Raw genomic sequence first — 14,294 nt, forward strand, 5'->3', positions numbered from 1 at the left:
TCTTTGTTGCTCTTTTCTGTATACTTTCTAGAGTCTCCACATCTTTTTTTGCGTCGGGGCGACCAAAAATGGATGCAATATTCCAAGTGTGGCCTTACCAAGGCATTATAAAGTGGTATTAACACTTCACGGGATCTTGATAGATCTTGAAAGAGGGCAAGTCAGTTGGCAACCTAAAGGATAGATAATAAAATAGTGGATGCACAATATATATGATATAAATATACATGTATGTGTGCATGCATAACTACAGGTAGTCCTTGACTTACAACAGTTCATTTAGAGACTGTTGAAGGTTACCAGGGCACTGAAAAATGTGACTTATAGCCGTTTTTCCCAGTTATGATCTTTGCAGCATCTCCATGGTCATGTGATCAAAATTCAGATACTTGGCAACTGGCTCATACTTATGACCATTGCTGTTTCCCAAGGTCATGTGATCACCTTTGGCGATTTTCTCACAAGCAAAGTTAATGGGGAAGCCAGATTTACTTAACAACCGGGTTACTATTTCATTGACTACAGTGATTTACTTAACAACTGTGGTAAAAAAGGTCATAAAATGGGGCAAAACTTACTTAACAAATGTTTCACTTAACATAAATTTTGAGCTCAATTGTGGTCGTAAGTCGAGTACCACCTGTATACATCCGCATGTATTTATATGCTTTATTTTTATTGTCTACCTTTTTCTCTAGAGTTCAAGATGACAGTCATTTCCCTGTATAATAGGAATAATAATATAATCCTGAAAGTTTTTTTTCCAAAATATAACCTTGTCTAGTAGGCTGAATCAAAAGAGAGAGACGGATCCAAAGTTTGTGAAAACTTTTGGAGGATGAGAGGAAATTTGAACCTGAGGGCCTGAGATATAAGCCTTCCACAGTAACCTTTTTAAGAGTTGCTGTATGGTTCCTTCACTGAAGATGCTAAAGCTCCATGTGTAGAAATACCCCATTAAAATATCTCTCTTTGGGAAATTGTTCTAATGTTCCCGGAGTACTCTCCACAGAGATCTTTATTCTGAAGACAACTTCAAGAACAAAAATTTTGTTAGAAAAGTTTAATTATATACTCCATGTGGGAGTTTCTCCCCTTGTGCAAGTATTTTCAGAAAGAATCACTAGCATAAAGTTTTTTCAGTAGGAACCTCTTTTCCTAGCACCTCTCTGATTCAAATTTCTTCGTAGGGTGGCCCATATAAGAAGACTCCAGTAATAATTCCCTTCCTCATTTGCCCCCAAGCTATTCCAATTTCTGATGTGAAAAAGTTCCTCAAGATTCAGAGTCTCATATACAGTTGCAAGAAAAAGTATGTGAACCCCTTGGGATTACGTGGAGTTTTGCATGAATTGGTCATAAAATGTGCTCTGAACTTCATCTAAGTCACAACAATAGACAAACACAGTCTGCTGAAAATAATACTACACAAACATTAGATGTTGCCGTGGTTTAATTGCACATAACATGTAAACATTCACAGTGCAAGGAGGAAAAAGTTTGTGAGCCCCTAGCCTAATGATGTCTCCAAGAGCTAATTGGAGCCAGGAGTGAGCCAACCTTGACTCCAATCAGTGTGATGATATTGAAATGTGTTGCTGACAGCTGTTCTGCCCTTTAAAATACACACTTGTGGGTTTACTGGTTTCAAGAAGCACTGTCTGATGTGAACCATGCCTCGCAGAAAAGAGCTCTCAGAAGACCTACAATCAAGAATTGTTGACTTGCATGAAGCTGGAAAGGGTTACAAAAGTATCTCCAAAAGCCTTGATGTTCATGTGTCCACGGTAGGACAGACTGTCTACAAATGGAGAAAGTTTAGCACTCTTGCTATTCTCCCTAGGTGTGGTCGTTCTGTAAAAATGACTGCAAGAGCACAGCGCAGAATGCTTCATGAGGTAAAGAAGACTTACAGAAATCTCTGGCACATGCTAACATTTTTGTTGACACATCTACAATAAGGAAAACATTAAGAATGGAGTACATGGGAGGACACCACAGAGGAAGCCATTGCTGTCCAAAAAAAATATTGCAGCACGTTTGAAGTTTGAAAAAAAGGCACAGCACACCAACATCAAAACCTCATCCCCACTGTAAAACATGGCGGAGGGAGCATCATGGTTTGTGGCTGCTTTGTTGCCTCAGGGCCTGGACGGATTGTTCTCATTGATGGGAAAATGAATTCCAGAGTTTATCAAGACATTTTGCAGGAAAACGTACGACCATCTGTCCGCCAACTGAAGCTCTGCAGAGGATGGATGATGTAACAGGACAATGACCCAAAGCATACAAATAAGTCAACACCAACACAAAAATGGCTTCAACAGCACAGAATATGCCCTCTGGAGTGGCCCAGTCAGAGTCCTGACCTAAACCCGATTGAAATACTGTGGCGTGACCTTAAGAGAGCGATTCACACCAAAAATCCCAAGAATATTGCTACACTGAAACAGTTTTGTGAAGAGGAGTGGTCCAAAATTACTCCAGATCGTTGTGCAGGTCTGATCTGCAACTACAAGAAACATTTGGTTGAGGTTATTGGTGGCAAAGGTGGGTCAACCAGTTATTAAGTCCAAGGGTTCACATACTTTTTCCTCCCTGCACTGTGAATGTTTATATGTTATGTGCAATTGAACCATGTCAACATCTAATGTTTGTGTAGTATTATTTTCAGCAGACTGTGTTTTTCTATTGTGACTTACATGAAGTTCAGAGCACATTTTATGACCAATTCATGCAAAACCCCATGTAATCCCAAGGGGTTCACATACTTTTTCTTGCAACTGTATGTGAGACATACATACATACATACATACATACATACACACACACACACACACACACACACACACACACATACATATGAGCTGTGGCTCAGTGGCTAAGACGCTGAGCATGTCGATCAGAAAGGTCGGTAGGTCAGCAGTTTGAATCCCTAGTGCCACATAACGGAGTGAGCTCCCGTTACTTGTCCCAGCTTCTGCCAACCTATCAGTTCAAAAGCACCTAAAAATACAAATAGGAAAATAGGAACCAACTTTGGTGGGAAGGTAACAGTGTTCCGTGCACCTTCGGCATTTAGTCATGCCAGCCACCTGACCACATCTTTGGACAGCGCTGACTCTTCGGCTTTGAAATGGAGATGAGCACCACCCGCTAGAGCTGGGAATGACTAGCACATATGTGCGAGGGGACCTTATATGTATACCTTATATGTGTGCATATATGCAGAAGTTGTTTCTACATATGAATTCTAAATGTATACATCCCATAAGAAACACTTGAAATAGAATCTAGACATTCATCCATCTAGTTCATTAGTTGTCTAATGTGTTAACAACTGTCCAAGATACAGTAGGAGTTTTTCACAGTTCTGCTGACCAGGGATTAGAATTTTGTACCTGCAAAGCAGAAACACTGAATTGCAACCTCTTTCCAAGTGAGATGGACAGTCTCACTTGGAAATGCTTCCCTCAGCCTGGTTTTGATTGAATCTGGTAAAAGCTAGTGTTCTCTGCTTCACAGCTTGAATTTTTTTTCCCATTGGGAAAAAGAGATTTATTTATTTTATGAGCTCAGCACCACCTGACTCCAGAATAACAGGTTGCTCATACATTATATTCATAGGATACCTTAACTCATGATTAATCTAGTCATCATTTATTGACTTATTTATGAATAGAAGAAAAGAAGTAGTCATCAGCTTATAACCACAATTGGGATCTGTTGCTAAACAAGGCAGTTGTTAAATGAATCATGCACAATTTAAAAACCTTTCTGGCCACGGTCGTTACACAAATCACTGCAATTGTTAAATGAATCACATAGTCATTGAACAAATTTGACTTCCCCTATTGACTTTGCTCGTCAGAAGCCAGCTGTGAAGGTTGCAAATGGCAATCATACTGTATGACCCCTAGGAGGCTGCAACTGTCATAGATACAATCCAGTTGCCGAGAACCAGAATTTTGATCATTTGACTACAGAGACATTGGGATGGTCGTAAGTTCAAGTACTGGTTGCAAGTCACTTGTTTTCTGTGTCACTAAAACTTCCATCACTAAATAAATGATTGTAAGTCGTAGGACTACCTATATCAAGCAGGGAGAAGAAGGTGTATCAGGCTCAGAATGTATTGTCCACTGCCAGTGTTTCCCTCTTCTGGCCTCATCTACTTCTTGTTTCAGCCTTCCTCACCATAAACTTAAAATTGATTACTTTCAAATGTGATAATAACCTTCCCAGCTAGCAGTACCTACATATTTGGTTGCCTGTGGTGTACAGTAAAATAATGGCTATGATCCTGTTCATATTCTTCATTGTTCCATGTGCCTCTGTCCAGATTGTAAGATGCTTAAAAAAGGACGTTCTCTCTCTTGCAGTGGTATATTTGGTAAGAGTATAAGAACATCCACCCAAATGTTGCCTGTAGTCTTTGAAAGTCATGGAACCCTATGCTAATACTTTTATCCCTCTGTGACAAACAGAACTTCTCTTTATATAAACAGATTGGCTGCTAGTACTCATTTTTATATATTGAGTTTTGTTAATTCTTTCTGATGTAATGTCAGCCTCAAGTAATGTCAACCTCAATCTGGATGTTCTGCAAAATGTCTAGATTTAAACTCCCAGAATTCTCCAGCCAGCATGTTCACTGCTGAGAATTTTGGAAAATGAAGGTTTTGCAGAAGCTGTGTTTCACTATAATTTGGTCATTTTATTTATGATTAAAGCCTACTTCATAGTCAGTTACCAATTGATTCCGCTTCTCACAAGGTGGTACATGTTTTTTATTATTATTATGATTATCTCTACCTTCCGTCCCCCCTTCATTTTATCCATTCCCACTGCTGTGAGTCCTCAAAATGTGAAATGGTTGGGACCATTACTGTAAAGCAGGGGTGTCAAACGTCACAGTGGCATTACGTGACATATTGCGACTCCCCCCCCCCCAAATTCGCTAAACCTGCTGCAAAGCATAGGACAATAGACACCCCCCCTCACAGTATCCAGAAAACTATCTGGTGCTGACTTTGTAATGTCTTGGGGGACATCTCACTGGTCCTAAACAGGGGTCAGCAACCCGTGGATCTGGAGCCACATGTGGCTCTTTCATCCCTCTGCTGCGGCTCAGTCACTCAAAATATTTTTCATAACCGCCAATGTGCGACATGTGATTTATTGAGCTTTTTGACCCCTGGTAGGTTTTGTGGCTCCCGGTCTTTTCTTTTCTGTGGGAAACGGATCCAAATGGCTCTTTGAGTGTTTAAGGTTGCCGACCCCTGTCCTAAACAGTAGGGGGAATAGAGTTGAAACTGATGGATGGATGATGGAAATTGAAATCCAGAATTTCCAAAAATCCTTTCCCCCAAAAAGAATTTCTTTCTTTCTTTCTTTCCAAGAAATACCTTCTGAAAAAGAAGCAGAGGCAAAGTGATGCCATCCCAGTAAAAAGTCTCTTCTGTCTCCATTGCTTAGGAAGGATTGTGTTAGAGCCGAAAGAATGGGGCTTATACAGTAGTTTCACCCAGGGCCAAAATCCTCACCTTCTGTTTATTACAGGAATGGCAAGTGAATGCCTTAAAGCAGGGGTAACTTCCTTTCTTGGGCTGACATCTGCTTTTCTTGAGGGTTGTCTGTTACAACTTACCTGTGATAATAAGGAGAAAGATGGTCGGGAACAGGGAAGAATCAGATATTAACAGATGTAACCCTTTTCTTCTCAACAGTTTAATTATTGAGAATTTATTTTCCCATCATTTCGTTTGTGCCAGACGTTTGAAGCAGCGATGTGTGCAAAATAAATACACATTTGCTGCCAGAGCAAAACAATGATTACCCAGGTTAATTCAGATTTTAGCCAAGACAAATCTGAGAGAAAGGCAAATAATCTGCCATGCAGATGTGTGTCCCCTTCCATGTGGCCTGCATACCAGCCCATCTGTCAGTGTTCTTGGCATAGGTCTGTAGATATTCACAGCCATCCAGGTCATGGCTGTCTCAAAGGTGCTTTTTTCAGGAGGCAACTGGACTTTTTGAAGACGTTTCGCTTCTCATCCAAGAAGTCGGCATAGTAGGGCGGCATACTTGAGAGACCGCCTCCTGCCAATCACCTCCCTACGACCAATTAGATCCCACAGATTAGGCCTCCTCCGAATACCATCTGCTAGCCAATGTCAACTGTCGATCCCTCGGGGAAGAGCCTTCTCTGTGGTTGCTCCGGCCCTCTGGAACGATCTCCCCGTGGAGATCCGGACCCTCACCATCCTTCCGGCTTTCCGCAAAACCACTAAGACCTGGCTGTTCCGGCAGGCCTGGGGCTGATGAGTTCCCGGCCCCACTTAAACTGTTGTGACTGTTGCTTTGTTTTAACTTGCTTGTTTTTTTGTTTGTATTCCCCTTCTCCCCTGCTGTAAGCCGACCTGAGTCTCTCGGGAATAGGGTGGTATACAAATGGAATAAACATAAACAACAAACATAAACAAGTCAGAGCTGAAGAAGCTTCTTGGATGAGAAGCGAAAGGTCTTCAAAGAAAAAACAAGGAAGTCCAGTTGCCTCCTGAAAAAGCACCCTTGGGTTGTTCTCAGCATCTTTTCCTTAGGTTCCTTCATTTCTATCACACAGATTCAACTGTTGCTTACCCATCTGGGCTCGTCCACTCTTCCCAAACCTGCCTTCTCTGCACCACCTACACCTGTCCATTTACTCTACCTCTCGATTGCATCTTCCTTTCTCATGATATCTGCCTTCTGTCTCTGCTGTCCCCTCTGTTTTTAGGACTTTAAAGGTAAAGGTTCCCCTCGCACATATGTGCTAGTCCTTCCTGACTCTAGGAGGTGGTGCTCATCTCCGTTTCAAAGCCAAAGAGCCAGCGCTGTCCGAAAACATCTCCGTGGTCATGTGGCTGGCATGACTAAAAGCCGAAGGCCCATGGAACTCTGTTACCTTCCCACCAAAGTGGTCCCTATTTTTCTACTTGCATTTTTTAACTGCTAGGTTGGCAGAAGTTGGAACAAGTAACAGGAGCTCACTCTATTATGTGGCGCTAGGGATTTGAACCGCCGACCTTTCTGATCGACAAGTTCAGCATCTTAGCCACTGAGCTACCACGTCCCTTTTTAGGACTTTACAACAGTGTATATTTTCATGAAGTGCTATTCTGGTGATTTTATTTATCCCTTTTCTGCACAAATGCTGTGGGATCCAGCTGGTTTGAAGTAATTATTTCTTTGTCGCATAAGCTGTAATCGAAGATCTAATGAGATGTTTGATATTGAGGTTAAAACATTTTCTTTCTGGTGTGAGCAAATTGGGAGTCCGTTCCTTATTGCATTCTCACTTTAAAGTTTTCATATCAGATTGATTTGATAACAGCTATTTATAAAGTCTGGACTTTCATGGTCTTATAGGATTTAATGATCCCATCTAATTCCTTAGATGCCTTTGAGGCTGAAAATGCCTCTGGTGCAAATTGAGATGGCAGTTAATGTAATTGTAGATGCTGCCACAGGATGGCAGCTGACACATGATATTTACTACCGTATATCTCATAACATAGAAATTAAAACTCTTTGTTATCAACTGCCAGTTGAGCTAATATGAGGTTCGCAGCATTAATTGATACCTTCCGTAAAGTCATTTTTAAATCAGTTTTGAGATCTGGGCTATTGTAGCATCATGCCTCAATTTAGCCCGAGGAAAAGGATTAAATCCACTGTTCCAGAAATAGGATAGTATGAAATCCAACAGTAATGGAGAATTTATATAAACAAATTTTAAAATATCTTGATTTTGAAATTGTCCAATTACTTAAGCCATCATACAGGCAGTCTTCAACTTACAACCATTGGTTCAGTGACCATACGAAGTTACAATGGCACTAAAAAAAATGACTTCTGACTGGTTTTCACAGTTATAGCCATCACAGCATCCCCACAACTACAAGATCAAAATTAGGGTGCTTGGTAACTAGCATGAATTGTACTGTCCTGGAGTGATGCAATTTTTAACCTTCCTAGCCAGATTCTATTCTATTCTATTCTATTCATCATCTATTCATTAAATGACCAAATTTTTCATTTAACAACTGCAGTGATTCGCTTAGCGACTGTGGCAAAAAGTCTATAAAATGGGGCAAAACTCACTTAACAACTTCCTTTCTTAGCAATGGAAATTCTGGGCTCAATTGCGGTCATAAGTTGAGGACTTTCTGTATACTGTACAGATATTGCAAAAGTGCCCAGGATGAAGAATTTGTGCTGCCTGAAATGAGCAGAATTTGGTGCCAGTTGAAAGGCATGCATAGTACTCACGATTTGGAAAAATGAAACCCTCATCTTGAATTGACAATTGCATCTTCTTCAAAGATAACTGGAATTAGAAAACCACATAGAAATATATGAAACACTACAGAGTTTTCAAAACGTGTCTATAAGGAATTCTATACAAAATATAAAGTACCCTGCAATTTCAATTTAAAAATTGTTTTTCCTACCTCAAGAGGTAAGATTTAATGATTCCCATCTAGCAGTATCCATAGAAACATTCTTTCAACCCTTTTATCTTAAGCCTAAATTATGTTAAATGAATTCTGATGGTCCATAAATAAATATCATTCCAATATCAATTTTTGTAAGAGCTGAAGTATATCATAATGTGTATTATAAAGTAGTCTTGTAGTAAAAAAAATAACATCATCTTGCTGTGAGTAGCACTTTAGTAATTGTTAACTGTCTGAATAGAAATTAGCTAAATGCAAGCCAACAATAAAGAAAAAAACCAATAGAACGAAAAAAGTAAAATTGGATGCGATAGAATATGATAAAACAGGAAAGAAAAACAACACGAGAAAAGAAACGTTTCATTTCCAATTGAGATGACTGCAGCTCTCAAAATATTGTATAATATTCTTAAAAGGAGAGGAAAAAAGTGTGGAACAAAGAGAAAAAGTAGAAGAAAAATCAGAAGACATTTTGGCAATCTGTCCAGACACTGAATAAGATATGGTTATAATCAAGAATCAAGCTCACATGAAGTGTTAATACCACTTTATAATGCCTTGGTAAGGCCACACTTGGAATACTGCATCCAGTTTTGGTCGCCACGAAGTAAAAAAGATGTGGAGACTCTAGAAAGTGTACAGAGAAGAGCAACAAAGATGATTAGGGGACTGGAGGCTAAAACATATGAAGAACGGATGCAGGAACTGGGTATATCTAGTCTGATGAAAAGAAGAACTAGGGGAGACATGATAGCAGTGTTCCAATATCTCAGGAGCTGCCATAGAAAATAGGGAGTCAAGCTATTCTCCAAGGCACCTGAGGGTAGAACAAGAAGCAATGGGTGGAAACTAATCAAGGAGAGAAGCAACCTAGAACTAAGGAGAAATTTCCTGACAGTTAGAACAATTTATCAGTGGGACAACTTGCCTCCAGAATTTGTGAATTCTCCAACACTGGAAGTTTTTAAGAAGAGATTGGATAATCATTTGTCTGAAATGGTATAGGGTTTCCTGCCTCAGCAGGAGGTTGGACTAGAAGACCTCCAAGATCCCTTCCAACTCTTCTATTCTATAAACCAAAAGTGAATCACATTAGAAAGTCCTTTTTTGAAGAAGCAATTTATGAAAGGGTTTTTTCCTTTTGAAAAATTGATGTTCCTTATATATTTGTACACTCCTTATCGCTGAAGGCTCTCAGCAGCTAAAGATCAGAAACATCATTTAAAAAAAACCCTTCATATGTAATATACACACCGGTATCATTCCAAAAACAAACTCAGGAACACTTTAAAGAATAAAGCATCTTGACATTCAAAGCACAACTTCTTGCTGAGCTAGATGGGAAAACCACATCGCAATTGATTTGATTTAAACCAAATCCACTCGGATACAGCCAAAAACTTTAATGCATTTCTGGGTCTCCATTCATTTTAAAGACAAATAACATATTGGCCCCAGTGTTAAATATGTATTTAATGCAGCTCATCAACATTACCTCTTATTTTAAAAATACTAAAATGTTTCTATGCCTCAACAGGGACAGAGTTAGGTATTGCTAACATTCCGCTGCTGTGCCTTTTATGAACATAAAAATTGCTTTGTTGGATCTCGGGGATGAAGAAATCCCAATGTTCTACTTAGTCGCTACCTTGGCCTCTGATAATTAAGATTTACCTTCTGTGAATTTACCTCTCTCTTTAAATGGCCCATCACCCAAATCTGGAGTATTTACACCTGGAAGATTTAGAGTTGACAATCTTTAGATTGTGTGGAAGGCACAGAACACTTGCAATCCTGTTTGTATGAGTTCTGGTTTAGGTGCAATTTAGCGTTGGCATTTGGTCAAGCATAAAGACTAAGAAACAAGCAGAGAGATATTTTTGCTCCTTTTAATGCTGCAGCTTGATTATTTAGGGGTTCATTCAACAAGAAATTAATTGGGACAAGGTGTGTCTAATGCAAGAATGGTTTTAAATAGAGGAGTCCTAAGAAAGGGGAATTTCCATCCGCGCTAATGACTGCATTTGGATTAACTCTGCAGCTCCAAGGTTGAAAATAATTACTCTCCAAATGCAGGGGAGCAGCAGCAGGAGAGAGTCACTGACTTAGTATCTCATTTGTGGACTTCCTTAATGCATCTCCAAGCCTATGTTGTAAATAGGAAACAGATGGGTTATTTTGGATGCCTCTAGTCTTACTACAGCGTCCTAATTGTACATGTTTATCTTATATTCTTCGCTTAGCATCTATAGATCAGACAGAGCGGGTTTTCTGTCACCTTCTGCCTGGTCCTTTTTTTAACCGGATGATTGAATCTGGAATATTCTGCATGCAACTCAAGTGTGCGTTCTACCCGTGAATGACAATTTCTCCCTCTCAAGCCTGGCACACACTCTGTCTTCTCCTTTTGTTTGTCAGGTAGGGCTTGCTCCCTCTGATCTCTGTCGAAACCCTTTTCAGGTCACGCGTGTATCCGTGCTCATCGGCATTTTTTTCTGTGTCTCTAGGATCAACTCCAGCAGAAGATAATATGCCCAGGCCCAGTGGCTTGCCTGACAGCTGCTCCCAATGGTCTCTACATCTTGGCAGGTATTGCTGAAAGCATCTACCTCTGGGAGGTAAGGGAGTTGGTAGCATTGGCCTGGAATGCAGTCTGATTGTTTTGGCTGCTCAAGGAGAGAGCGGGCTGAAAGTTTAAGAAGCCGAAACAAGACTAGTGGAAGAATTGGACTTGATGTTCTCCCCTCTGTTAAGAGTACATTTGCTAAAGTTAAAGATCTTCAACCATACACAGTGAGATCCTGGAGGTTTTCTTTAATGTAGTAACAGCAGGAACTAGGGTGCGTGCGTGTTTGTATCTGGTAACAATATATATAAATATAAGAAGGTCTTATTTTCAGGGAAACACAATATATATATATATATATATATATATATATATATATATATATATATATATATATGTGTGTGTGTGTGTGTGTGTGTGTGTATGTGTGTATGTGTGTATGTATGTATGTATGTATGTATATATATATATACATACACACACACACACACACACACATATACATACACACACACACACATACACACTGTGTTTCCCTGAAAATAAGACCTTCTTATATTTTTGTTGCCACCAAAAAAGGCACCAGGTCTTATTTTCAGGGGGATGTCTTCCACTGACTCTCCTCACTTGCACGTGTTGCCCACGGCCTCCTTTTCACTGTCAGAAGCCTTCAGGAACTTCTTCTGCAGCCAGCAAGGTGGCGCAGTGGTTAAATGCAGCACTGCAGGCTACTGCTAGATCAGCAGGTCAGCGGTTCAAATCTCACCGGCTCAGGGTTGACTCAGCCTTCCATCCTTCCGAGGTGGGTAAAATGAGGACCCAGATTGTTGGGGGCAATATGCTGACTCTCTGTAAACCGCTTAGAGAGGCCTGAAAGGCCTATGAAGCGGTATATAAGTCTACTGCTATTGCTATTGCTATTTCCTGAAGGCCTCTGGATTGTCGGGGTGTGCAAGGTCTGGCTGCAGCTGTCCAAAGGTAAGTAGTAGGGCAGTTTCCCCCCCATCCCCACCCTAACTTAATTTTTACCCCTGCACCCTGGAGTGGATGGGGTCAAAATTAGGGCTTATTTTGAGGGTAGGTCTTATATTGGATGCACGTGTAAAAATCAAGCTAAGGCTTACTTTCGGGGTAGGTCGTATTTTCAGGGAAACACTATGTATGTGTGTGTGTGTGTGTTGTGTGTGTGTGTGTTTATCTCCTGCCTTCATTATTTTTATAAATAATTCATGATGTGCACATGCCTAATAATGCCTTCCTCCTCCTATTTTCCCCAAAACAACAACCCTCTGAAGTCTGTTGGCCTGAGAGAGTGACTGGATTTCATCATGGGTGGGACTAGAGCATCATGTTTTCTAGTCTGATGCCTTAATCTCCAGTTTGATTTTGTATTAATCTGTTTTATTTAGAACTCACTTATTTCCACCAAAGTCAGCTCTTGACTATTAACCGCTTTTGTTAACAACAAATGGATGAATCCGTAAATAACAATCCTTATAACACCATTCTTAAAACAGCCATCAAAAATGGCATGAAGTACACACTGAAAAGTCAGCTTACAGTAGTTTTTCAAAATTCATAGAATTGGGATGGGATGGGATAGAATATAGAATATAGAATAGGAATAGGATAGAATAGAATAATAGGATAGAATAGAATACTTTCTCAGCTCTGGTGTATAGATTTATTTCATAATCAGTGAAGTTGATCCAGGACTGGTGTTGCATGTCCCCAGTGAGGAATATGTCACAGGAGCCTGACTGCTGCATTCTGGACCTGCAGCTTCTGAATTTTTTTTCAAAGACAAAAGGCAAATAGAAACTATAACAGTAATCTATTGGAGGGAACCAGTATAGACCAGAAAGGCCAGGTCATAGAGATCAAAAAAGCTCAGAAATCAACTCATCCAATCCACTCGGTGCAAGATATGCTAAAGTAGTTTGGGCAGATTAGCTATCCAGCGTTTGCTTGAAGATCTCTGGTAAAAAAGACTGTGCCACTTCGTGAAGCATCCTATTTCCCTGTGGTTTCAACTCATTAGTTATGATCTCTTGGACAGTAAAGAACAAGTGCCAGGGTTCCAAGTAAACCCACTAACGAAAGAAGACTTTGAGGCTTGAGTTTCCCCAAAAGTTCCATTAGAGATGTCATATTGGCACATCTGGGAAAGCCCGAATCTGAAAGCTTCCAGGTTTTCCCCATTCAAAAAAAAGTCCAAGCCCCTGCCTAGCACCCACATGTCAGTCACATGGCCCAATCAGGAATTGTCCCAGCTTGAGATGTCTCATAGTCACGCCACTCCAGATGAGTCAGGTATCCTTGACTTTCTGAGAAAGGAATGTTATTTAGACTATATATCTCCCATACTCCATATCATCCCCCTTCATATTTTCCCACAGTATTAAATGTGGCAGGCCTGAAGGCCCAATGCAAAAGATGGCTTTCAGGCCTCACAGTATGCCACCTCCCTTCATCAGAAGATCATGTCCTTTATACAGAAGATTAAAGTTAAAACCTTAACTACCTCTCCCCCACTCCCCACCCCCGGGTGGGACCCTTTGGCTTATCAGCAAGCCAATGCAAAAGGTGGCGTCTAGGCCTGACAACAAATCCATGCCCTTCTTTATTGAAACTCTTTTTTTAGTTTTGGAAGATTGCCGTCGTGCCCATCCTCTGTCTTCTTGTTTGCAGGATAAACACATTTAGTCTCTCTAGCCATTCTTTGCAGGACTTAATTTCCAGTCCCCTTGCTGTCTCTGAACGTCTTCCACTTTGCTAATGACTGCAGTGCGCCGTTGAACTGGAGTGATGGTGTTATGTGGGATCTGAATATAGCAAAGCAGAGTAGGGCAATTATTTTTCGCAATCATCAGGATTGTGTATTCCTGGTGCTACTTTCCAACATCGTGTTTTCTTTTTTAGCAGCCGTTTCATTTTGTTGGCTCGTGTTCAACTTGTGATCTTTTAAAAAGCCTAGTTCTTTTTCACATACAGTACAGCCAAATCCCTTCCCATCCAACAGCCTTCCTTTTTTCTTGCCAAATTCAAGACTTTGCGTTTCTCCCTGTTACATTTCATCGTATTGATTTCAACCCACTGCTAAAGTCTAATCCTTTTTTAATCTTCTTTCTTTCTTAAAGTATAAGCAAGTCCCTTAATTTAATGTCATCTGCAGATGATCAGTCCCTCAACTCTTTTAATCGAATCTCTCTATATAAAAGTGAAAA

The 14,294-nt window shown here is 40.3% G+C and overlaps 1 protein-coding gene across 1 annotated transcript in view; it reads left to right on the plus strand.

The window, feature by feature from the left end:
• The window catches only part of WDR18 (WD repeat domain 18), an 84,836-nt gene that overhangs the window by 829 nt on the left and 69,713 nt on the right, over positions 1-14,294 (plus strand). The window contains exon 2 of the mRNA XM_032213133.1: positions 11,009-11,119. Within this exon, the coding sequence (XP_032069024.1) occupies positions 11,009-11,119 (111 nt within the window). The remainder of the gene's footprint in view (positions 1-11,008; positions 11,120-14,294) is intronic.

This window comes from Thamnophis elegans, chromosome 1, assembly GCF_009769535.1.
Source record: "Thamnophis elegans isolate rThaEle1 chromosome 1, rThaEle1.pri, whole genome shotgun sequence".
In the NCBI taxonomy this organism is placed as follows: domain Eukaryota; kingdom Metazoa; phylum Chordata; class Lepidosauria; order Squamata; family Colubridae; genus Thamnophis; species Thamnophis elegans.